Source organism: Dromiciops gliroides, chromosome 2 (genome assembly GCF_019393635.1).
Source record: "Dromiciops gliroides isolate mDroGli1 chromosome 2, mDroGli1.pri, whole genome shotgun sequence".
NCBI classification, from domain to species: domain Eukaryota; kingdom Metazoa; phylum Chordata; class Mammalia; order Microbiotheria; family Microbiotheriidae; genus Dromiciops; species Dromiciops gliroides.
In genome coordinates, this window is record NC_057862.1 from 109,967,319 (window position 1) to 109,993,491 (window position 26,173).

A 26,173-nucleotide genomic window follows, 5' to 3' on the forward strand; every position below is an offset into this window, starting at 1 on the left:
CTTCTCCCATCTTTCAACCAATCTAATGTTTTACAAACCTTGAAGAGTAATATAAATGGCAATTAGTAATGTTAATTCTCCTTCAAAGCCCAAAGCAAGTCTCACAGCCTCCATGAAGCATTCCTTCATTATTCTAGTTATTCACATTGTTTGATAAAATTCATTGTTCTTGAAAAGACCAATGACATCAGAGGAGCAACACTTAAATGGTCTAGAATTGCTTTCTCTGTGAGTTTCACCTGTCCTCCAAGAATGGGGAGCCCATATTATCTACCATTTCTGGACACCTACTCTCTTAGAATACTTAGAAGAGAGCTGGGCACAAAGCAGGTCCTCAAATATTTTTTCACGATTAATTCTAATCATCTTCTCTTCTAAGTGATAGACTTTTTTTTAGCACACTGCCAACAGTCATAGTAGAGTAGAAAGAGCACCAGTCTTGGCAGTCAGAAAATCTGAGTTCAAGTCCTAGCTCTTGTGTAAACTGCATGACATCGGACAGGTCACTTAACCCCTCTAATCCTCATCTTAAAATGTGCTAATAACATGTAATATATACGTCACAATGTTGAGAAACTCAGTCCAGGGGGGAAATGGTTAATTAGTAGCACATGATTTGGCCTCCTACCTCAGGATATACAGCTCAACTGGTTTCAGGTAACTTACTACTTATGTGACCTCGGCTTCAGATTCCTTCTCTGTAAACTAGATGAGGTCTTCAGGATCCTTCCAGCTCTAAGTCTCTGATTTGATGACAGCTGTCAAGAAGGTCATTATCGATCACACAAAAGTAAGTGCTTTCATGAATTTGTCTTATGTAATGGAGAGGTCTGTGGTCTAGGTGGAGACCTTTGGACAAATCATAACACCTCTCCAGGCATCAGTTTCCTCCTCTATAGAATGAGGATATTAAACAAGTTGCTGTTGATGAGTGAGTTCTCATTCATACACTCCTTGATCTCAGCAGCCCAACAAAATGTAGGTTTTTGCTAGAGCTGCAGGGTTTGCCGTACGTGCAGCCACAAAAAGAATGGCAACGTGGTTTCCAATCACATGCCAAAGCCCAACGAGGGTTAACCTGCCACTTTCATCGCTATGGCTGCCAGTGAAAAAGCCCAACAGTTTCCTCATCATTAGGCACTTCTGTCCCATAATAAATCTACCCAGCAGATTGGCACATTTGGCAGGGGCTAGTTACTCGAGGTGAGGCCTGAAATAGGAGGTGGCATGTTGAGGGGGGTTAGCCCTTTGGCACACTGGAGAGCAGCAAGGGTCTGTGTTTCCATTGCCATCAGTGTGTACTTTACCCGATCCTCTCCAAGCCTACCTACTCTTCTTCAGTTTCACATACTCTGTCTCTCTCATACTCTAAGGCTAAGTAAGTAGCACAGTTGATGGGGTTTTTTGCTGCTCGCCTCCCAGTTTCTAACACAAGAACTAAAAAGGTTAATGGTCAAATTTCATTTCAGTAGAAATATACTGTTATGGGGCTGGGACATAAACTGGCCAACTAAAGTAAAGGACAGACACAGCTTGAGAAGTAAGGGAGAATATTTACAAATATACAAACTGCCCAGGTTAACTGAAGAGGAAATAAAATCCTTAAATAAACCCATATTAGAAAAAGACATTGAACAAGCCATTAATGAACTCCCTAAGAGAAGTAAGGAAGAAAAGCCCATTAGGAATGGCTGCTGCCTGAGTGGAGCCATGGGGACAGAGATAGCTCCAGAAATCAGAAAAACCACCCCTTACCTGACTTCTCCCAACCTACCCCAGATAAGGGCTCAGGGGATCATCCCATCTACCATCTATAAAGGCTATGGCCTTTCTCCTGTTTGAAGAGATAGGCATCTCAGAGAATGTCTCTGAAACTATCTTTGAGAGAGAAGTTTGACTTCTCTCTTGGTCTCTTTTCTCTAGCACCTAAATAAAATATTATTTTATTCTAGATGGATTTGTGTGCAAGAGGGTATAATTCTTTAAAGAGGAATACCTAAGTACCCCCCACCACCCATTTCTCCTGTGACATATACAATAGTCATTTGGCCTTTTTCCTCCACAGTAAAGATAAAGTAACTAGAATCTGTGAAGTAGAGGGGAAAAAAAATAAGAAAACTGTCTATAGGAACTTAAATAAGAAAGGGGCACAGATTGGCAAACAATATAACCCTCCAGTAATCACAATATTTAAAGAAAAAAAACCCTGACATGTAAAAAGCAATCAAATATTGATTGACCTACTAGGCTCAGTGCAGACCCTTTGAACTCATTTTTGTTCTTTTATTTTCTAAAGAGTGTTTTTCCTACTGTGGTCAGTACAGGATTACTGTACTGTCCCCTCTTTTGTTTGATAATTCAGGAAACTGCAGGATTTCCAGGTCACCATTCTGATTAGTTTTCATGAAGAACATTATACAGAGAAGGAAACAGAGGTTAATGTGTATGGTCCTCAGGATACATCTCATAGGGACCTTGATTTCTGGTGCTTTGTTCTGAATAAAGAGGTCATATATGTTTATCGTTTGCATCTTTCTTCTAAAAGTAAAGATCAGAAAAACCATTCCGATCAAGAATCCCAGTTAGCAATGTTCATATTACCATTCAGTACTTCAGCGGAGGGGCAGCTAGGTGGCGCAGTGGATAAAATGCCAGCCCTGGATTCAGAAGGACCTGAGTTCAAATCCGACCTCAGACACGTGATACTTGCTAGCTGTGTGATGCTGGGCAAGTCACTTAACCCTCATTGCCCCGAAAAAACAAACAGTACTTCAGTGGGTTGGTAATCATCATTGTGGGGTTCTCCCTTGAACAACATGCATCACAATCTATAAATACTCAATTCCAATGATACTGGCTTCCTTGCTGTTCTATGAAAAAGACATTCCATTTCTCAGCTCTGGGGATTTTCACGGTCTGTCCCCCATGCCTGGAATGGTCTCCCTCCTCATCTCTGCCTTTAAGTCCCAACTAAAATTCCATTTTTTACAGGAAGCCTTTCCCAACCTCTCTTAATTCTAGTGCCTTCCCTCTAACAATTATTTCCAATTTAACCCATATATAGCTTGTTTGTACATATTTGTTTGCCTGTTGTCTCCCCCGTTACATTATGAGTTCCTTAAGTTGTAGTATATGAATGTAATGGAATACTACTGTACTGTAAGAAACAATGAGCAGAATGATTAGAGAGATGCAAATAAAAACAACTCTGAGGTACCACCTGACACCTATCAGATTGGCTAAAATGACAAAAAAGGAAAATAATAAATGTTGGAGAAGCTGTGGGAAAATTGGAACACTAATCCATTGTTGGTAGAGCTGTGAACTGATCCAACCATTCTGGAGAGCAATTTGGAATTATGCCCAAAGGGCGATAAAGCTGTGCATACCCTTTGACCCAGCAATACCACTTTTGGGTCTTTTTCCCAAAGAGATCATGGAAGGGGGAAAGGGACCCACATGTACAAAAATATTTTTAGCTGCTCTTTACGTGGTGGCAAAGAATTGGAAGTTGAGGGGGTACCCATCAATTGGGGAATGGCTGGAAAGTTGTGGTATATGAATACAATGGAATACTATTGTGCTGTAAGAAACGATGAGCAGGAGGAGTTCAGAGAAACCTGGAGGGTCTTGCGTGAGCTGATGATGAGTGAGATGAGCTGAACTAGAAGAACATTGTACACAGTAACATCAACATTGAGTGTTGATCTACTGTGATGGACTATATTCTTCTCACCAATGCAATGGCACAGAAGAGTTCCAGGGAACTTGTGATGGAAGAGGATCTCCAAATCCAGGAAAAAAAAAAAAAGAACTGCGGAGTATAGATGCTAAATGAACCATACTATTTCTTTTGTTTTTGATGCTGTTGGTTTTTTTCTATCCTGAGGTTTTCCATCATTGCTCTGATTTTTTTTCTCTTATAACATGACTAATGCAGAAATATGTTTAATGTTATTGTGTGTGTGTGTGTGTGTGTGTGTGTGTGTGTGTGTGTGTATATATATATAAAAAAAACCTATATCAGATTACCTGCCGTCTAGGGGAGGGGGGAGGGAGGGGAGGGAGGGAGAAAAATCTGAAATTGTAAAGCTTGTATAAACAAAGGTTGAGAACTATCTTTACATGTAACGGAAAAAAAATAAAATACTTTATTAATTAAAAAAAAAAAAAACCAATGAGCAGGAGCTCAGAGAAACTTGGAAGGACTTGCATGAACTGATGATAAGTGAGATGAGCAGAACCAGGAGAACATTGTACACAGTATCAACAACATTGTGTGTTGATCAACTGTGACAGACTTGGTTCTTCTCAGCAATACAATGGTCCAAGATAGTTCCAAAGGACTCATGATGGAAAATACTCTCTAAATCCAGGAAAAAAAGAACTGTTGAATCTGGATGCAGATCGAACCATACTATTTCTATTGTTTTTGTTGTTGTTTTTCTTTTTTGAGGTTTTTTTTTCTCTGATTCTTCTCTCATTACATGACTAATGTAGAAATATGTTTAATGTGATTGTACATATATAACCTATATCAGATTACTTGCTGTCTTGGGGAGGGGGTAGAAAAATTTGAAACTAGAAATCTTATAAAAACAAATGTTGAAAATTATCTCTAAATGTAACTGGAAAATAATAAAATATTTATATGGGAGAAAAAAGAAAGCTATTTCAAGTGGTTAGGAGAAAGTTGTAATCATAGAAAGTTGAAATAAACTATTAATTTGTTTTTGGAGAAAAAAAATGATTGAGTTCCTTGAGGACAAGGACTGTCTTGATTCTTTGTATCTCCAGTGCTTTGCATAGTGCCTGACATGCAGCTGATGCTTAATAAACGTTGACTGACTGACTGACAATCCACTCCCAATTTCTCATCCAGCATGTCTTATCATAGTTCTTGAGTTCTCTAGAGTCCTCTAAAGGGGGTCCACCCAATGTACTTAGGGCCTTCTTCTCTTGTCATTATGTGGATGGAGTGCATGGGCTATTCCTCATCTCTTACTCTTGCTCCACAATCTCAATTATTTTCTAGCTAACCATCTCTGACGTCAGCCTTTACATCACAGCCTGCTTGTGTCCATCATGTGCCTCTACACTGCCCTTAGGTGACCCACAACCTTAATCCTTTGGAGATTACTGTTCCGCCACTTACAACTGCTTCCACAGAATCAACAGAAAGGTGGCCTTTTGTTTCAGGAAGAAGTATGGGATCATTCAAAGCACTCTTCAATTTCCAAAGGTAATTCCGTTCACTCTCCTCCCCTATTCATTTCTGATCCCAGTTCATTGTCTATTCATGGTACCTGTCAAAGATAGATGGATTATTTCTTTCATCCATCAATCCAACTTCACATCTTCTTTTGAACAATACATACATTCTTCATCCACCTGGTTTTTCCTATATGGATAGCAAGCCTGCAATTCTTTTAAGCGATTCTGAATCTCATCCACAGTATCTGATATAATGAAAACAATATTATATTCAAAGATTAGCATCTGATGAACCTTACCATCTATCAGGAATGCTTCTACAATTTGGATTCTGTACTGGAAATCCTCCATAAGAGTGGCAAACAACTTTATTGAGCACAGATCTCCCTGTTTATGGCTTCTAATATTAGTAATCAGAGGGAGTTGAATGAAGTTATTTCCACTGTTAAAGCTTTAAGAACCTTTATGAGTCTGACACATATAAGGAAAAGAACTTGTTGGAAGACAGCCTTTAAGGGGGCATATTCTGCTTTACTGAATGAAATGTTTTTACAATCCACCAATATAGGAGCTCGTATTCTCTACATATTTCAGTCATGTGTGTGACTATAAGGATATGGACTACTACAGAGCAATGTTTGTGAAAGCTTGCTTCTTCTCATTGCTTATCTTCATTAAGGATGCCCTCAATGTGTGCAGATCATTCTAATAAAGATTTTCTAGAGATGAGAAAAGAAGTGCATGGGTTGGTGGTTATTGATATTTTTTCAGTCCTCTTTTTTGGTACAAAGATCTGCAATTTTTCCAAATATTAGGTATAGTTCCTTCTTTCTGATATCATATGAAAAGATCTCTGAACTCCTTTAAAAGTGTCACATCCAAAACTTATATACTAGTTGCTTTTTGAAGCTTTTTTCATAAAGATAGCGTTTTGTTCCTTACAATTAACCCTGTGAAATAGGTAAACAAGGTAGTTACAAACTGCATTTAATAGATGATGAAGCTCAAATTCCAAGAAATTAAATAATCTCCCTATAGTCATGCACTAAATTAGTGAAAAAATTAGGACTACAACACAGGTCTCCTACATCCTCGTTTACAATTCTCTCCTTGAGAAGCAGTATAGTGCAGTGGAAAGAGACTTGGGGTCAGAAAAACTAAATTCAAATTCCAGTTCTAACACTTCGATTTAGCACAGTGCCAGGTTCTAAGCATACCACTTAAATTATACCTCCTTTTCCTCAATGAAAAATTGAGGATAATTACTTGAACACACAAAGCTATTCTGAGGAAAGTGCTGTAACCCTTAAAACTCTACATAAGGGGGGGCAGCTAGGTGGCACAGTGGATAAAGCACTGGCCCTGGATTCAGGAGTACCTAAGTTCAAATCCAGCCTCAGACATTTACTAGCTATGTGACTCTGGGCAAGTGACTTAACCCCCATTGCTTGCAAAAAAAAAAAAATTTATAGGGGCAGCTAGGTGGCACAGTGGATAGAGCACCGGCCCTGGAGTCAGGAGTACCTGACTTCAAATCCGGCCTCAGACACTTAACACTTACTAGCTGTGTGACCCTGGGCAAGTCACTTAACCCCAATTGCCTCACTAAAAAAAATAATAATAATAATAATAATAAAACTCTATATAAGGGGCAGCTAAGTGGCTCAGTGGATAGAGCACTGGCTCTGGAGTCAGGAGAGCCCAAGTTCAACTCTGGTCTTAGACCTTCACTAGCTGTGTGACCCTGGACAAGATCCCAAATACCTCCAAAAAACCCCAAACCAAACCAAACCAAAAAGAACTATGTAAGTATGAATCATTATTAATATTATTCCAGTTAAATGAGATGTTATTATACTTTTAAAAGGACACCTGATAAAACAAAACACCTCTAAACATAGAAGAAAATATATCTTAAGGAGCTAAGAAATGCTTCAGATTCAAGTTTATTTTTGTGAATATATAATACATGTTTAAACGATTCCATTTTACCATACCACCTTCAAGTGAGGGTGGTGTTCCCTAAGACCTTACTAGTTTTAAAGTTAAATTTTCATTTAAGTCTGCTTCCTCAGAAATACTTCAGCAGCCTTGTTTGGGCCAAACAGTGTTCAAGAACCTTCTCTCTAGAGTATCTGGCCTATCTGGAGACCAGCACCAGACTTATGATAAATAAAAATTTCAGAACAGTTCAAGAAAGCAATATGTAGTAGACAGAAGTCAGAAAAGGCTGGGTTCAAATCCTGCCTCAAGATACTTACTAACTTTTGTACTCTAGGCAAAATCACTTAACTACTCTGTGTCTCAGTTTCCCCATCTATAAAATGAAAAGGTCCTAGGGGGCAGCTAGATGGCGCAGTGGATAGAGCACCGGCCCTGGAGTCAGGAGTACCTGAGTTCAAATCCGGCCTCAGACACTTAACACTTACTAGCTGTGTGACCCTGGGCAAGTCACTTAACCCCAATTGCCTCACTAAAAAAAAAACAAAAAAAAAAAATGAAAAGGTCCCTTATCACTCTAAATCTATGATCCTACGATGTTGTTTACTTCTGCTTTTGAAAAAGAGCAGCACGTTAAAAATGGCTTTCATGCAATATGATAGATAATAAACAACAAACTTTAGAAACTAGAGGCTCTCTCTTCATCAGACATTAATGACATTAATAAAAGGGAGAAAAGTGCCTAACTATAAATCTTGGCAGTTCTAAAACAGATCTCAGATTATTTGGAAGAAGTGTTTGTTTCCCTTGCTAGAGAAGGTGAGTTATATTAAGCATGAACTACAACAGAAACCTGGCTCTGAGTATAGCACTATTGTCAAGAATTACTGCTTAATAGTTCCTAAGAGAAAGTCCAGTGAGATGGGAATGACAGTTTCTATTCTTTGTCTAATCCAACTACTGACAAAGTGACTGCCTTCCAACTGTTTTCAACAGGATAAGTCCTAAATTGACAACCATTAGTTGAAGGAACAGTTTAGGAGTTAAGATTCCAAACCAATGAGCTGCTTATAAGTACAAAGGCAAGTAGACAAATACATTTCTTGGAATGACAGTAGAAAGCACACCCTTTACTTCCATTAGAGACCCGTTTTCCACTTATGAAAGCACTTCAGCTCTTCTTCCTTCCAACCCTTGACTCATTTTCCCCATATAGATTCTTGTTCATCCTAACTTTCTCTTTTACTCATCACTGACCAAGATCACTTTTCACTGGACTTCAATAACACTTAAGTCTGCACCACATAGTTTAATATTTAATTATGTCCTGTCTTAGACTGTTCTCTAAGTGTTTTGTGCATTTGTATCATGCATTCCCCAACAGAATGGGAACTCCTTGAGGATAAGGATAACCCATTTCACAGCTGCTGTCCCAGTGTAATCTAGCTGGGGCCGCACATTTGGGAGGGGCTCAGGAAAGACTCAGATTAATGATGAAGTAACATCACAACAGGATCCAACAGTTTAATTCTCCTCAAAATAGCTCCTGTTTCCTAACCACATATCACAGGCTGAAGCAAGACTCAAATCTGGGCGGTATTAGTTTGGTTTATCAGCTGCTTTAGTTGCAACTGAGAATAATGTTTTGACTAAAGTCCTTCCTGATTCTCTCAGGCTGTTAGTCTTCCTTTCTTTTCCTTTCCTTACCTCCCTTCCTTTCTTCCTTCCTTGCTTTGCATTTACAGTAATCCATCTGTACTCTTTTAGGGCACTTAAAACAGTCTGCCTATTGCTGGGCTCTCTGACCCTAACATTAGATGTCCCAAACACTACATGGAAAGCTTGGCAGAAGCAGACAAATCACAAGCCTGTTTCCTAAAACTTAGAATCTCATGAGATCAAATAGAGGACTAAATTCTGTCTGGAAATCTGCCTAGTTTTAGTGATAGTCCCTATTTTAGGCATACCCATTAGCTCCATAGTAGAAGTTCTAGAAGTTTTCAAAGCACTGGTTAGTGGCTAAACTATGATCTCCAAACTCTAAATGAGAACCACATGACAAAGTGTTCAATGCTTAAAAACAGGACTTTGAGCCAGGAGGCCCTGCTTTGGGGTAGGCTCATTCAAAGCACGTGTGTAAACCTAATGACGTCCAGTGGGGAGGGGCTTGAATGTTTCTAATGGACTGAATCCCAAGGGAACCTGGGCTGTTTTTCTAGTAAAGGATTGGCTTATTTCTTCAAATTTCCCTATAGTACTTTGCTTTGTATCTCTCTCTCTTTTTTTTTGGTATCACACCTACCACATTATTTATCTGTGTACATCAATGCTGCTAATAAAGGGAGCATCCACATCAATGAAACCACCTGTGCCTAAAATTATCAAAGTATATGTGTTGGCCCAGTGCTTCAAAGCCAGAAAGCACTTAGATGTTTGTTGAATTGAATTAAAGGTGGCCTGTCCATTTTCCCCTTCCACTTGACACCTCTGACATCTTTGAAAGTGTCTATCTTAGACTAGATTCTTCTCACCAATTCAACAGTACAAGAAAGTTCCAAAGGACTCATGATGGAAAAGGCTCTCCAAATCCAGAAAAAAAAAAAAAGGAAAGGAACTGTGGAATATGGGTGCTGATTGGACCATACTATTTCTTTTGGTTTTGGTGCTATTGTTTTTCTGTTTTGAGGTTTTTCCTTTTTGCTCTGATTCTTCTCTTATAACAATGACTAAGGCAGAAATATGTTTAATGTTATTATGCATATATAACCTATATCAGATTACCTGTTGTCTGGTGGGGGGAAGATGGAGAAAAATTTGAAATTGGAAATCTTATATAAACAAATGTTGAAAACTATCTCTACATGTAATGGAAAAAATAAAATACCTTATACATAAAAAAAAAGAAAAGAAAAAAGAAAGTGTCTATCTTTTAGTTCCAAAGGACTCATGATGGAAAATGCTCTCCAAATCCAGAAAAAAAAAGAACTGTGGAATCCAGATGCAGATTGAACCATACTATTTCTATGGATTTTTGTTGTTGTTTTGAGGTTTTTCATTTTTGTTCTGATTCTTCTTTCACAGCATGACTAATGCAGAAATATGTTTAATGTGTACATATATAACATATCAGATTACTTGTCTTGGGAAGGGGGGGAAATTTGAAACTAGAAATCTTATAAAAACAAATGTTGAAAACTATCTCTACATGTAACTGGAAAATAGTAAAATATGTATATGAAAATAAAATAAAATAAAGGGGATATATATGCATACAAAAAACGTGTCTATCTTTGGCTAGGGACAAATGTAAACAACTCCTATTGAAGCTCTATTTTATTGGGGGGGGGGGGGAAGGTCAGGTGACATTCAATTTCCAAGTTCAAATCACCAAATCAAGCCACAAGAAGCTAAGGCAATTGATGGAGTCCAGGGTTCCATGCTGGCTGGGCCCAACACAACAAGCCACAAAGGCAGTTAAAAACACAGTAGGTCCCATTTCAATTTAATATTCCTAAAACTAAATCAGCAAAAATCAAGAAGTGCTGGGAACATACTGGGAAGAGAAGGAAAGTTGGTAACATTGTTATCTGTGAGCCAAAGAATGAGGGAGTGAGGGATAGAGTTTTTAATGTAGCATTAGTTTAAAAACTAGGTTAAAACTGTTATATTTTACTGGATGCAAGTTTACCTCTCCAAGGAAAGGGGTAGGAGAAGAGTATTAAACATTATGGGCTGTTGAGGGAGGAAGTGATTGTTTTCTTTGGCTCCATCCAGGATTAAAGTTTCAAAATCAGCAGTTATGTTCCTCCTATTCACTCAGTTACTCTTCAGTCAACTGAGTTCTCTTTACTCTGATAACAGGAATGTGATGAAAAACAAGACTTGGGCCTCTGAAATAGCTTTTTTCAACAGACATGGTTGGAGTTCAAGAATTCACATATATTACCCAAAAGGAATTGAGTCTGAATCTCTGTCTCTCCTTTTTATTTTTAAAAGGAGGGAAGAACCTGTGTGTTTTCTAAAGTTGTATTACTTACAGGACTTTTTTTTTGTTTTTTTTTTGTTTTTTGCAGGGTAATGGGGGTTAAGTGACTTGCCCAGGGTCACACAGCTAGTAAGTGTCAAATGTCTGCCGCCGGATTTGAACTCAGGTAGTCCTGAATCCAGGGCCAGTGCTTTATCCACTGAGCCACCTAGCCGCCCCCACTTACAGGACTCTTAAAAAAGAAATTCAACCCAAGATTTGGGTTTTAACCTTTGGTAGTGCAAATAAAAAACATCCTCTTTGCTGTCTGTTTGCATTACATCAAAGTCCTCTCCAAGCCAGGCTTTCCCTGTGCTTGTGTGTCTTACCTGGAAGAGAGAATTGTGAGGGAAGAGAGCAAGCCCAACAGGGTCACAAAGTCCAAGATTTGATGCTCTGCACTCCACAATGGCTCAGGGGAATAAAGCATGATAGAAGCCAAGGTATTCTCTTTTTTGGTTTTGAAACTGAGTCTCCTCTACCCCAGGCTAGAAGCAATGAGGCTACTCCCAGTCCCAATACCACTACTTGTCTGAAGCTGTGGCCTAGACTGGTTTTGCCCTCCTTAGGCAACCTGGTGAGGCACTACTCTTGGGAGGTTATCATATTGGTACCAGATAGTACAGACTACTCGAGATCAGAAACCCCAAGCTCTATACCTTCTGGCTCCGAGCAGAAGGGATTACAGGCAAATACTAACCGTGTTTGGTCCAGGTAATTTTCCTGGTGTAAAGACTATACCAGAGGCAGTTAGGTGGTGCAGTGGATAAAGCACCGGACCTGGATTCAGGAGGACCCAAATTCAAATCTGGCCTCAGATACTTTACACTTACTAGCTGTGTGACCCTGGGAAAGTCACTTATTGTCCCCCTCCCCAAAAAAGATTTTACCATAGGCACTGAGATATAGATATAGTAGAAAGTGACAAAATCAGGACAGCTGATTTCAAACCCACCTTCCATCTGTGTAGTTCTGATTAATTAACTTCACCTAGTACCCTAGGAGCATAGTTCTGGATCTTAGGAGGCTACCTAGTCCAAGTCTTTCAATATACAGATGAGGAAATTGAGGTCCAAAAACCTTCACTGACATCCTAGGTCATACAGACAGTATGTGTCAAGACAGAAATCAAAGTCTAGCCCTCTAATTCCAAATGTGGTGCTCTCCTTACAATATTCCCCTGCCCTGTTTCCTCTTCCATAAAATAATGTTTGTACTGCATTGGAATGATTGGAATGACGCCACCTACTGGAGACTTACTATAGGAAAGCTCCACCATGAGGAGAATGCCTCAGAGGGCAAGGCCATGCAGCGTTTCCTTGGCATCAGGAAGTGACATTTGCTCATGGGTGCTGTCTATCAAGGCTACCAGCCAATCAACTTGAGGAGCCTCCTATTTTCTGGGAGGGGACAGGAAAGAGGAAGGAGGGCCTGCTCGGAGAGCTCTGTGTCTTTTTGGTTCCTGACTTGGTGGTGACGGTAGGAAAAGACAGAGAGGAGCTGAGGAAAGATAGGATTGTGGAGTTGTAAGAATTCTGTTCTCAATCTTTCTCTTTCTATATTTCAATAAACCCTTAAAAATCTAAACTCGTTTTATCAGTGATTTTAGTCAGTTTCCCCAAAAACTGGGGGAACAGATTAGAACCCACATTTAGAATTTTAAATTACAGTTTACTTCATTTCTTCCTTTTTTCTTAGAAAGAACATTAACCCTTTTTGGTCATGTGAACAGCCATAGCTATTTTCACAGTATTTTCCTGATGATGTAGAGCAGTATTATCAAACTAAAATAAAAATGGATCTCTGCAGCCACATTACTGACTTAGAAAACTACAAATTAACATTATCTGTGTTGTGGTGTGTTTTTATTTATTTTGCTAAACACATCCCAATTACTTTTTTTTTTGGGGGGGGGGGGGTGAGGCAATTGGGGTTAAGTGACTTGCCAGGGTCACACAGCTAGTAAGTGTTAAGTGTCTGAGGCCGGATTTGAACTCAGGTCCTACTGACTTCAGGGCCAGTACTCTATATCCACTGCACCACCTAGCTGCCCCCCAATTACATTTTAATATGATTTAGGGTCACACAGGAGTTCTGCAGGCCTCAAGTGTGACTGACATTTCTGATCTAGAACAGGGGTCAGTGAACTAAGTACACCTTATCAGTAGCTTGAGCCCCATGTCTGTTTTTGTACAACAGGCAAGCTAAGAATGATTTTTACCTTTTTAAATCAGTTTTATTGCAATTTAAAATGGAGAAACTTTTTTTTAATTTACAAATGTAAAGAAATTCTTAACACAACCTCAGACTGTAGTTTGCCCACTCGTGATCTAGAAGGATCTGTGGCCCTGATCACCAATTGAAATCACCAAATGATCAGAGCAGAACAAAAGAGCAGCAAATCATTAGGAGACACCTTTTCAGACACAAAAAAGTCCTATGTCTTCTTTATGATAAAGGCAAGTAGTACATTTCTTCTTGGGAAGGTTACACCATAGACAATGATAGCTACTCTTCCCTGGCTCTTCTTAGCCTCTTAACTGTTTATTTATTTTTGGCCTCAGGAAATCTGCTATCAGTGAACAATTCTGGGTGCTTTGGCAGGGGAGGGGTAGTTTCAAGGTGAAAGTAAATATTTCCTAGGTGGGCTGTGTAAGACAGTCGATCTAGCTGAACCAGTACTCCATCAAGAGAAATTCAAATTCGGGGATCAAATGCCATCTCCTCCATAAGGACCTCCCGGATTTTCCCAGCTGGAAGTAATATCTCCCTCTTCTATTCTCACAGTTGTTTGTGACTTTTATCAAACAAGCATTTATTAAGTACCTACTAAGTGCTAGACACTGGAGACACAAGTACAAAGAATGAAACCATCTCTTACAGCACTTATCATAGTCTGTCTTTGTCTGATTGGGAGGGATTTGAGGATTAGGATAAGGAATTGAATACCAAGAAGGTAAAAGAAAGGAAAAACTGGAAATTGCTGTGAGGGCACTGGTCTGGGACAAAATGGGAGACATTTTCTAAAACATTTCTTCTACCCAAAACAGTATGTGTCTTATGTAAAGCAAGGCTTCTTAAACTTTTTCCACTTGTGACTCCTATTTGCCTAAGAAATTTTTACTCGACCCCCAGTTTATAGGTATATAAACTAGGTATACATAACCATTTACTGTTGCAAAATTTTTCACGCCCTCCACGTTCTGTTATGAGACCCCCATGTGGGGTCTCAACCCACAGTTTAAGAGGCTTTGACCTAGACATTGCAGGATGGCAAACTCCTTGAGGGAAAAAACTGTGCCTTAATCATTTCTGTATGCCCTACAGCACCCATGATGGGCTCTGCACATAGCAAACAATCAACAAGTATTTACTGGATGAAGTTCATAGTGAAGAACTCCTCTTTAGCCATCCTTATAAAGGCCAACCCAAATTCCAGAAGAGGCCGAGTGTCAAATTTGATGGAATATCTGACTCTTTTGGAAGAAAACCCTATGTACATTTTCTCCTTACAGATGCTGCACCTACAGGACAGGATTATCCTTAGTAATTTTCTACTTCATTCAGTTCATAAAGTCCATAAGAGACAGGAAGGCAAGGTCCTGTCCTGCCCCTGACAAATTTAACACTGACCTGACCTTTTTCTACTTTGAATCATCAAGTAGCAGCTTGCTTTCACATTTATGTCAAAAATAAAACAACATTCTTACTAACAGATGTGTGCTGAATTGAACTTGTCTCTCGGTTTTGTTCTTTCCAGAAACTAAGATCCTAGATTTTACATGGAGATGACCTGAGTCTGGCCTCAAACACTTGACACTTACTAGCTGTGTGACCCTGGGCAAGTCACTTAACCCTCATTGCCTCACAAAAACCAAAACAAACCAAACAAACAACAACAACAAAAAAAAAACCCAACGGAAATGTCACAAAACACAAGGTCTCTCCCCTTGGCTGCCTTGGCCTCTCTACTCTCTCTAGAGGAAGTGGCCCCCTTGGTCATTTTGCCTTTGTGCACCTACTTGTGTCCTAAACCCGGTGGCAATCAGAAAGAGCACTGTGGGGTTCCAAAGGTTGGGTAGGAGACTAGGCTTGGGCCACCTTGGTTCTGTTCTCAGCACTACTCATGACCTCTCTGCTCTCCCTTGTAGGTTTAAAAAAAGAAGCATCTTTTTATTTGGGGGAGTTCAGAGCAGTGCCAAAATTACCACTTGCCTGTTAGCTGCCTCAGAGGGGACACAACCAAGAATTGACAGCAATATCAGTGACATATTTCAAACTTCTCAAAAACTTATTCTTTCTCATGAAAACCATTAAGAACCAAAGGTAATCCAAACACCACCTGTGCAGGCAACACATTTTTTTTTAAAGATTAAACTCAATCCACCTCACTGCTTCCCTTTTAAACTCATCAAGTTTCTTCCTCCTGCTGTGCCTTTCTGTGGCTAGTCCTTATCTCAAGCAAGGGCAAGAACACAGCTCGAGTTGTGAGTTCAGTTCCGACCTGCCCTTCATAGTTCTGAGCAGGGTTAGAGTTACACATTCCTCTAAGCCATGCTTCTCAGACCAAAGGGGAGTGAGGCAGGGAGGGGCCTGGACTGGATTCTAACTTTCAGAAAGCCCTTGGACAAATTTTTGGCAGAAGCAACAGCCAGTCAGTTGTTCGTGCCCTGCTAGGTTACCAAGTATAACTTTGGGCTGCTTCTTCAGACAGCAACTCACAAAGCAATTCGTTCCTGCTCTCTGCAACTGGGGACCACCTGCTTGGAAAGTCAGTGCTGTGAGTGTTCTATGCCCACTTCCACATCACCCTTGCTGCCACCTGCTTGTGTCCACTAAGCTCCAGTGCCACCACTACAAGTTGTAAACAAGAACGAATACAGTACCCTGGGACTTCCAAAGAAAGACGTCGAAAAATGCAGATTGTAGCCAGTCAAATAAAAACAGAGGAGGAAAGGCTTTCTTTCACTCTTTCTCTCCCTCAACCATCCAAACTCCTTTCCCCATAAGGTGTCACAGTCCCATTTTTTGGGGGGGGAGAGGGGTTTGAGGGTGGGATCTGCAGGACTACCACTATCAGAGCTATATCAAAAAGAGGTGGCAAAAAGAGTTAAAAAACAGCCTATAAGTAGAGTAGATTGGAGGATTAGGATAAGGAAGTAGGGGAAAGAAGGGAAGACTGGGAATGGTTGTATGGGAGCTGGCCTGTCACAAGCTGGGAGACATTTTCTAAAACATTTCTTCCACCCAAAACAGTAACAAGCTCCCTCCCTCACCACCTCCCCAAACACAGAACACAAAACCCATTGAATTACCTGTCTAAGACCCCAAAGGAAAGGCATCCTGCAACAGCATCATCCACACTTAGGTTTAGAACAAAAGGCTCTTAAAAGTTAAAAGTCTTTAACAACCATGTCTCAGCTAATGCAGGCAGACTGTGGCTGCAATGCTATTTAAACTGTACTTCCTTAGCAAAGAATATTAAGTAAACAGTACTGAAACCAACCAAGCAGGCTCCCTCCCTTCCTCCTGCTTTCCTCACTCCCCCTTCTCTGCTGTCCCACCCCCCACCTTCTCGTGACATCTCTCAGACACAGCAAAGCCTTCAAACCGTTTGCCAAAGGGGAAATGACATCAGTTCAAGTACATTAAAAAAAAACCACTTCAGACAGCTGCTGCAGAACACCACCGAGGATGTGCTATAAATTGAAGATGCCCAGGTAGCTGCCAGCCCTAGTTCTGCTAGAGAAGTTAAGTCTGCAGCCTGACAAAGTCAGGAGCTACTTCTAGTCTCAGTAATGTTCCACAGCTTAGGAAAACAGATATCATGTCTGGGGATTAGAATAACGAGTCCTTGTTTCTTCTCTAAAAAAAAGTTAAGCAACAGTTTCACAAAAGCTTTTCCCACCATATTTCTAAGAAGAAAATGCAGTTGGTGACATGGCAAGTCCTTCACTGCGACCACCCCTACCCCAACCTTCCAAAGGGGTGGTACAGAAATGGCCGTGAGGAAATTAGAAAGCACCTTATCTCCACCATGGTGTCTATCCAGCCCAGACCCTCAAAGCTGAGCTCCATCTCTACACTGGCTTCTAAGGTCCTCTCTTCCCCAGGGAGCTTCTATTTCATAAACAGACTGAGCATGTACAAGATGCCAATGTCTGTCTTCGCTTGCCTTACAAGAGGTACAGCAAGTCCCACCATAGCTTCCAAGTGGCCAGAAAAACATGGACTAAATTTAAACTCTGCGTTGTTTCTGAAATATTCATTATCTTAAAGATTTCTGTGCTTTCTCTTCTGAATCCAATTTTTCTCATCCATGTAGAGAAAACAACTCTGCATGGCAACTACATAATTTTGCCCTTTGACGTGCCCCTCAGTTAATGCTCAAGTCACACAAGCTTTGCCAAAAACCAGGCTCCCCACCAGGAGCACGGGTAGCATAAGACAAGGATTCTTATAGTTTAGCTTGGACTAGCACACAAGACCCTTTCCTTTCTTCAGGTATCAGATTCCCCAAATAAACTTTATAAAACCCAAATTTGTTTTCTTAAAAATTTTCAAGCTCCAAAAGTTGTCTTTTGTATTAATCGTGGCACATGTCCTATCTTCCTTTATCATTTACCATAAGTATTTCTATATTATACATGTTTTCATAATAGTAGCACTACACTAGGGTCTCTAAGTAAAAGCAGCATGCCTGAATACTGTGATCTCAAGCTCTTCCTGAGGAAATGAATCATATCTAACAAACTATGGAAAATTCATAAGCCCTGATAGTCCTCATAGGTGCGAAATGAATGATGGCAATCTGGCGTATCATTGGCTATTTCTCATTTTCCAAGAATAGTAATCAATTAATTGCTTTATGTACAACTCAAAACCTGATTCAATCAATAAATTCTTTGTCCTTAAGTGAAATGATGAAAAACTGAGCAGAAAGGGTTAATGGTCTCTCTACAAACTGTGAACTGGCTTGGTCTTTCAGGAAATCAATCTGGAATCTTGCCCAAAAGGTTATTAAATTGTGCATACCTTCTCACCTAACAATATCACTACTATGTCATCTGTATGCCAAAAAGAGCAAAGAAACACGGATATGAAAAAATACTTATAGCAATATTTTTGTGGTGGCAAAGAAGTGGAAACTGAGGGGGTCTCCATCAATTGAGGAATGGCTGAACAAGTTATGGTACAGGGTGGGCCAAAAGTCACAGTGTGTTTTTAATAACTTTTTCAAAATTTAAAAAATGTATTTTTCACCATTTACAAGATTTGACTTTTCATATATAATGTAAATTCATTTCCTGTATATACATTGTATATGATAGTGTGGTATTGTATATTAAAAACAAAAAACCAAGACCTTATTAAATATTGAAACCCCTTTGTGACTTCTGGCCCGTCCTGTATAAGAATGTGATATCATACTATTGTGCCATAAGAAATGAAGGGTATAGCAGGACAGCTAGGTGGTGCAGTGGATAAAGCACTGGCCCCAGATTCAGGAGGACCTGAGTTCAGATCCAGCCTCAGACACTGGACACTTACTAGCTGTGTGACCCTGGGCAAGTCACTTAACCTTCATTGTCCCGAAGGAAAAAAAAAAGAAAAGAAAAGAAAAGAAAAGAAATGAAGGGTATTATTTCAGAGAACACGAGAAGACCCGACATGGAATGATGTAAGCAGAACCAAGATCACAAGTTATACAATAACAATATCACTAAGACAGACAACTTTGAAAGATTTAGGAATTCTGATCAACACAATGACCAATGATGACCCTAGAGGACTCATAATGAAACAAGCTACTTACCTTCTGGCAGAGAGAGGATGGAATTAAAGTACAAATATAAATGCATATACACATACATATGTGTGTGTGCACACTAGACATGCCAATTGCGGGGATTTGCCTGACCCTGTTTTTGTAATAGGGTTCTGTTTTTTCTTTCTTTCTCAGTGGGGGGGACAAGGGGTTGGAGAGAGAGAAGATAATAAATAATAAAAAAAATAGACTTTATTTCAAAAAATACTCTAGGGCAGCTAGGGGACACAGTGGATAAAGCACTGGCCTTGGATTCAGGAGGACCTGAGTTCAAATCCAGCCTCAGACACTTGATATTTAACTAGCTGTGTGACCCTGGGCAAGTCACTTAACCCTTATGGCCCTGCAAAAGAAAAAATTTTTTTTAATTTAAAAAAAATTTTTTTAAATACTCTATACACACACAAAAGAAAAGGTTTTACACTGTCAGTCTTATGAGAGAAAAGGACTGACTGACAGAAAACATACCTTATTACAGCAAATACTGATTCACCTTTTGGTGGGCCCTGTCTAGTGACAGAGTTGGAATTCACAAGACAGGATAAACATCAGCAATTTCTTATCTCCTGAAAAAAGGCTCTTTTATGTAAGGAATCTAGGCTCATACCCATGATGTGCCAAAGGTAGGTCACATCTTTCCCCAAATAACTTTAGTCAGCAGTCTACCAAAGTGCAACAATGCTAAATTCACTAACCTTTTTTTTTTTTGGGGGGGGGGAGGCAATTGGGGTTAAGTGATTTGCCCAGGGTCACACAGCTAGTAAGTGTCAAGTGTCTGAAGCTAATTTGAACTCAGGTACTCCTGAATCCAGGGCCAGTGCTCTATCTACTGCGACACCTAGCTGCCCCCACTAACCTCTTTTTAAAGGAAAATACACGTAGAACTATCAAGTTGAATTATGTTCTACTGAACTGTAGTAATTTTACACTTGCTTATCAACCCTATAATATTTCACAGGCTTACTCCTGTGGTCCAATTCTGCTTCTCTTCTCCCCCAGTTCATATTACCCTAAACAAAACAGGGATAGAAATGTTAACATCTAATTTTATATTACGATAAACTATGACACACAACTTCAAGGAGTCACACATCTTTTCATTATGGTATATATTCCTTTAAGGCTCTTTTGGTTTAAAAAAAACAATAATGTATGAAGGTAACTCACATATGCATTTATTATCTCCAACTCTGGGGAAACAAAGTATTTGAAGAGACTAAAGGTCATAATACTAAGGAAACTTAGAAACCCCACAAAAACAGATTATGGCATCAGGAAAGAGTAGGAATGAACCTTCTTAATAGTCCAGAACCGGGGTCCCAAGACTGTTAATCTGTGAAATTTTTGATGTTTTAGAGGACAAAAATCAGTCAAGGTCAGGGCCCTCAACCTCCAAAATTCCCATCCTGAGCTATTCTTGAGTACAGATGAGTGAGATTAATAGGTAGGAGTGCCAGGCTTTCACTCTATTCCATACACAAAACCGTTCTCCATTTGAACACCTAAAGAGGACTATGGAAAGGAAGATGTGCTGATCCTAAATATCTGAAAAAACGAAAACACACACACACACACACACACACACACACACTTTTTCCCATCCACATACATTTGGCTTACACATTGTCTAAAGGAAGTAATAACTCAGTAGTAGAGAGATTCACTTAGTAATCAAGGGTTTTGAAAAGGAAAAATTGTTCATCCTGGCCTAAGTTTTTCAAGGGTTTTGAGTGTAGACCAGGAGACACAGACAGAAAGAACATCTATGAAAAGTGGAAAACTCACAAATTTAAAAATACCCACAATTCTCTATCAATACTTTCCAGAACCATTTCAGTATTTTTCACTAAAAGCAAGCCAAAACCAAAATGCATAAAACTAAGCAAAAATGAATGAAAACAGCTAACAGCTAACTGTAGGTTCAAGCCACTCAGAAAATGTTCTCATTTGGGCCTACTCAAAAGCAAACACTAAATCCACCTGTGTGATAATAAAAGCAGACTAAGCCTTACTTGGGCACCAACAAACTCTTAAGTAATCATGTTGTAGGAATGCCAAAGGGATTCTTCTAATCCCAGGAAGACTAGATTTGCAAAACTTAGCTCTGGTGACTGGAAAGGCATTTGATGCTGAGAATTCCTTGGCTGCAAGAAACTAAGAAAAACTGGCAGTATGTGTGTACTGGGGTTGAGCCAATGCAGATGTGGGCCAGACTTGCTGATGCAAGAATAAGCAAACCTCTCCCATTTGCAGGGTAGTATGAAGAAAGTGACATGACACAGAACACTCTCCTTCCAAAAGGAACCCCTAAACACCTATTACAGTCATCTCACTATTGGCTTTGCTAAAGAAATGAAGACAGGTAAGCCCCTACCCTACTATAATTTTCCTATCCCTAAGCATAAACTGAAGTTTTTTGGAAAAGAATGAATGTACACCAAGAAACAATATTTCCACATCTTTAAGAACTTCTTTCACAGCTGAAAAATGAAAAGCAGTGGAGGGGAAGCCTAGGATGGAATCCTGGTCAAAATCAGCTCATGAGATATTTTTATTTCTTTCTCTATCTCCACATTACAGAGAGAAAAGACAAAGTAAAAGGGTGGGGGCGGAAGGGGAGGACAGGGACAGAAGAGGGTCCCCTTAGTTTAGACCAGCTACAGTTAATCATTCCTTTAATTTATCTAGGAAATATTTTAAATTGCTACTCTTTGTCCAGCCCTCAGTTCAGTTCTAAATGAGACATCTCTGAAGAAGTATATCTGCCACTGCAGAAATGGGAGATCCACAAAGTGTTGTCATTATACATATTTTTAGATTTTTTTCTATATATTGATCAATTATTTCTTTTTCTCTTCCTTTGCTTTGTCTTAAGAAAATACTATTTGTTATATGGAATGGTTCTCTTGGAAGAGAAAGGGGAAGAATACTAGGGGAAACTATGGTGATACAAAAGAAAAACAGACCAATAAAACCTTACTAAAAAAGAAGAGATAACGATCCCCCCACCTCTCAAGCAGTTTCCAACTTATTTGGGGAGACAAGTTAAATACACGTAAAATACAAATACTCTGAGGCAACATGATTAAATACTAAAGGAACAGTATGGACAAAAGTGCAAAGTACAGGAAGTCAAAGAAGAAAAATTATTATGGACTGGAACAAGCACAGAAAGCATCATAGCAAGACTTGAACTAGGCTTCAAACAGATAAGATATGGACAAGCTATATGGTGGGAGAGGGCACTGTGGGGAATAGACAAGGTATTAATCAAAGCACATGCATGGGGGCCAATGAAGAAAGATCAGCCTATCCAGAGCAGATGGTACCTAAGACACTAAGGAGTGCTGAGAAATAAGGTTTGAGAGACAGATGGACGTCAGAAGGTAGAGGAGCCTGGAAGCAAGGTAGCCAAGGGGCTCACTTATCATTTCAGACATCTACATACATATATTCAGACAGATACATATATAATGTATTTGGGGAGGGGTCGACTACCAATGCAGATAGGCTCCTGTTTTGCAACTTAGTCTTAGAGAATTCCCGAGGCCAAGGGGAGGTTAAATGCCCGGGGGGGGGGGGGGGTGCAAGTATGTATCAGAAGAGCCTTTGGAGCCAAGCTGTCCTTACGGCCTATTCTGGAATGCTGCCTCTCATTAGATATTTAACTTGACAGAATACCTGTGAATAGGACAGATCTAAGACCAGAAAAGGACACACAAGAAATTCTTCTGCTTTGTAAGATGCCTTGCCACATCATTCTTCCCATTTGCATAGTACATAATAAAGTCTGGGGTTGTTTTGTTTTTCTTTTTGAGAGGGAGGAATGGAGGGAGGGATGGAGAGGAAGGTAGAATTTGTGAGGCCCCTAGTCAATGGCATACCAACAAAAGCCTCAACAAAGAGAGATAAAGAGAGCAGAAACTGAAACAGGGCCACTTCTTTGTTCTCTCTCCTGTTCTGTTTCATTCCTTTCCACTCTAACATGCCATGGAATTGAAAATCCTTTGCTGTTGACAATTGATCAGTCCACAAAAATTTATAACTCTGACAACCAGTTTTTGTTTCTATTCTCGGAGACAACACTGGACTGTCAAAGATGCCCCTGAGAGTTAGCTATCACAGATAATTAATGGGTTGTTCCCTAAAGTTACTACTTTGGCTTCAACAAAGGCTGCCTTGTTTTTGTACCAAAATGTTTGGTTCATTTTCCCTACGGTATAAATAATCCAATTCAAATCAAATGGGATAGTGTGTCCAATAATAGCATAAGGACCAGCAAGCTTCAGGATCAGACCATCTCCAACAGGCACATTTTAGGATTCCTAATGAAAAGTGCTATAGTCCAAAAACTATACTAAGAAGAGGATAAAGGCAAGTTTCATCAACAAGCAGACACATTAATCAGAGCCAAGCACTACTTGGACAGGAAGATCAAATAAGAAGAGCTGGTTCTCCGGATAACTATAAAGGCTTGTTTCATCACACACTTTTATTTAAACTTTGTTCTACTGGGAATAATTAGAAGCCAACACTATGTACCACATAAGAGATACTCAAATGAATATATGACCTGAATATTAAAGGTCTTATGATTTTTTTAAATTAGAAGAGAACAAGAAATACCTTTCAGAATTGTGACTAAGAAGTAAATTGTCAATCATCAATAGAAGCAATCACAAAAGCTAAACCACATAATTTGATTACATAAAATTGAAAATCTTCTGCACAAACAGAATTAACAAAAAAAACTAACAAAAAGAGAAGTGGTGGATCGGGAAAAAAATGTTGGCATCAAGGATCGGTATCTTATAAAAATAGAGGACATGGGGCAGCTAGGTGGCGCAGTGGATAAAGCACCAGCCCTGGATTCAGGAGGACCTGAGTTCAAATCCGACCTCAGACACTTGACATTTACTGTGTGACCTTGGGCAAGTCACTTAACCCTCATTACCCTGCCCCTCCCAAATCATATATATTTAATATTATATATTTAATATTATATATTATATATTTTTTCCCCATAAGAGAACTGCAAATCAAAACAACTCTAGGTTTCACCTCACACCCAGCAAATTAATAAAGATGATGAAAATGGGAATAGTCTGCTGAAGTGACTGTGGAAAAAGACAGGCGAATACACGTTTGGTGGCGCTGTCAATAGGTCCAACCATTTTGGAAATCAATTTGGAATCAATTTGTAACTAAAATGTCAGTACACTTAACCCAGAGACTTTTTTTTTAAAGCTTTTATTAAGTGCACTGTGCTAAGCACTTTATAAGTATTATCTTCTTCAATCTTCACAATGTTGTGAGGTAGGTGTTATCATTATCCTCATTTTACAGTTGAGGAAACTGAGGCAGATAGTAGTCATATGTACTTTATATATGCATTGGGGCATATGCCACTGCTAGACACATACTCCAAGGAGATCAATGGCAAAAATGAAGGCACCACACACCAAAATATTTAGAGCAACACTTTTTGTAGTTGCAAAGAACTGGAAATAAAGTAGATACCCTTTGTTTAGAGATGTGATACATGAATGTAATGAAGTATTACTATATAAAGGATATGAAGATGATATTAGAGAAGTGAGGAAGTCTCATATAGCCTGGTGAAAAGTGAAGCAGAACCAGGCCACATAAATGAAAAGGGCCAAACAACAAAATAGAACAAAGCAACAACAAAAATAACCACAAAATGAAAATTAATCCTCTGAAATTATAATGACCAAAAACTTGGTCCCAAATAATAAATGTGAGAAGGCAAACCTCCCCCACCCAACCCCAGCCCCTCCTATTTGCAGAAGTGGGAAACTATGAATGTGGAATGTCAGCCTGTATATAATGTCTTTGTCAGTGTTTTGTTGAACTGGGGTTTTGTCCTCTTCCTTGTTATAAGGAATGTCTCTCTGTGAGGAAAAAGGAGAGACATATTAGGAAATTTAGGTGATGTAAAAACAAAAGATAGCAACAAAATGTATTTTAAAATAAATTTTATGCTGGAGGGACAGGAAGCTACCTGTAAGCAGGAAAGCAGGTGGACAGAGCTGCCCAGGGTTGTGGCTGGCCCGCCACAGAACAGCCTAGTGGCATAATCACAAGAGGAAAAGAAGGGCAAGAGAAGACAATAGGCAGCAATATCTATAATGATATTTCTGCCACAGAGCAACTCCTAGGCTGGCTAACAGTGGCTATCACAACACCTTCCAAACAGTGCCACAGGCCTGAAGGCAACTAATCTTCTCACATCCCAGCCATTCCTACACAACTGAGGTACATAGAGAAACAATAGAAAGCAAATAGAAAGCACCATAAATAACTCAAGATGGGGCCTGGGTCACAGAGGAAGTAGCAGAGAAAAGAGAAAAGCACTTATTATTTCTTAGACTAAGAGGCAGCCACTCTCAACCAGTACAAGAGCTAACAAGGTTATTACCTACCACTGGGGATGGGGGTGATTAGGGTTAATCATCAGCCTTCACAATTATTCAGAATAAAAATCTTGCTTAGAAGATATAAAGGTCTAGTGACACCAAAGAGAATGAAACAAGAATAGGCCCTGCTTCAATGCTATTCTAGAGAATAAGAAGATCCTGGAAGTGAAAGCCATAATACATTTCAATACTTCAAGGCTGCATCATTTCCCTCCAAGAGCTGCTGCTGCCAAGAAAAGCTTTAGTACCTCAGTGGCCAGTCAGTCTTCTGGTGATGAGCCCCTCCAAACTTAGCGAGGCTGCTCCTTTGACAAGCTGTTGCTAGACCTGTCCTTGGAACCTCTCCAGGTTAGCAGGACAGGCTGGGGCTAGCAATTCTCTGGCACAGTCTTCTAGAACTCAGGGCTTTTGCAGAGAAAGTTCAACAATAATCATGGCTATTTACATAGCATATTAGTTTTCAAAGCCCTCTTTATTATCTTACTTGGTCCTCAAATCAACCCTGTGAGTAGACGGGACAAGTACCATTATCCCAATTTTACAGATGAAAGAACAGAATCTCTGGAAGTTAAGTGAACCGTCAGGTCACAGAGCCAGCAAGTGGCAGAGTCAAACCTAACTACAACCTAAAGCTAACTTGTAATTCAGAGCTCATTCCAAGGTACTACTTTCCTTTAAACCAGAATACACTGATGAGTTTTCCCTTTACTCTGTGAAGACTCTTCC

At 39.6% G+C, this 26,173-nt stretch overlaps 1 protein-coding gene across 2 annotated transcripts in view; it reads right to left on the reverse strand.

Annotated features, from left to right (window-relative positions):
* WBP1L (WW domain binding protein 1 like) overlaps positions 1-26,173 on the reverse strand; it is a 67,643-nt gene that overhangs the window by 31,730 nt on the left and 9,740 nt on the right. Inside the window, exon 1 of one of the 2 annotated variants that reach the window (XM_043983594.1) lies at positions 16,495-16,705. The exons of the other annotated variant lie outside the window; for it this stretch is intronic. Within the exon in view, the coding sequence (XP_043839529.1) occupies positions 16,495-16,521 (27 nt within the window). The 5' untranslated portion in view covers positions 16,522-16,705. Of the gene's footprint in view, positions 1-16,494; positions 16,706-26,173 lie in introns of those variants that run through there. 2 annotated transcript variants of the gene reach the window in all.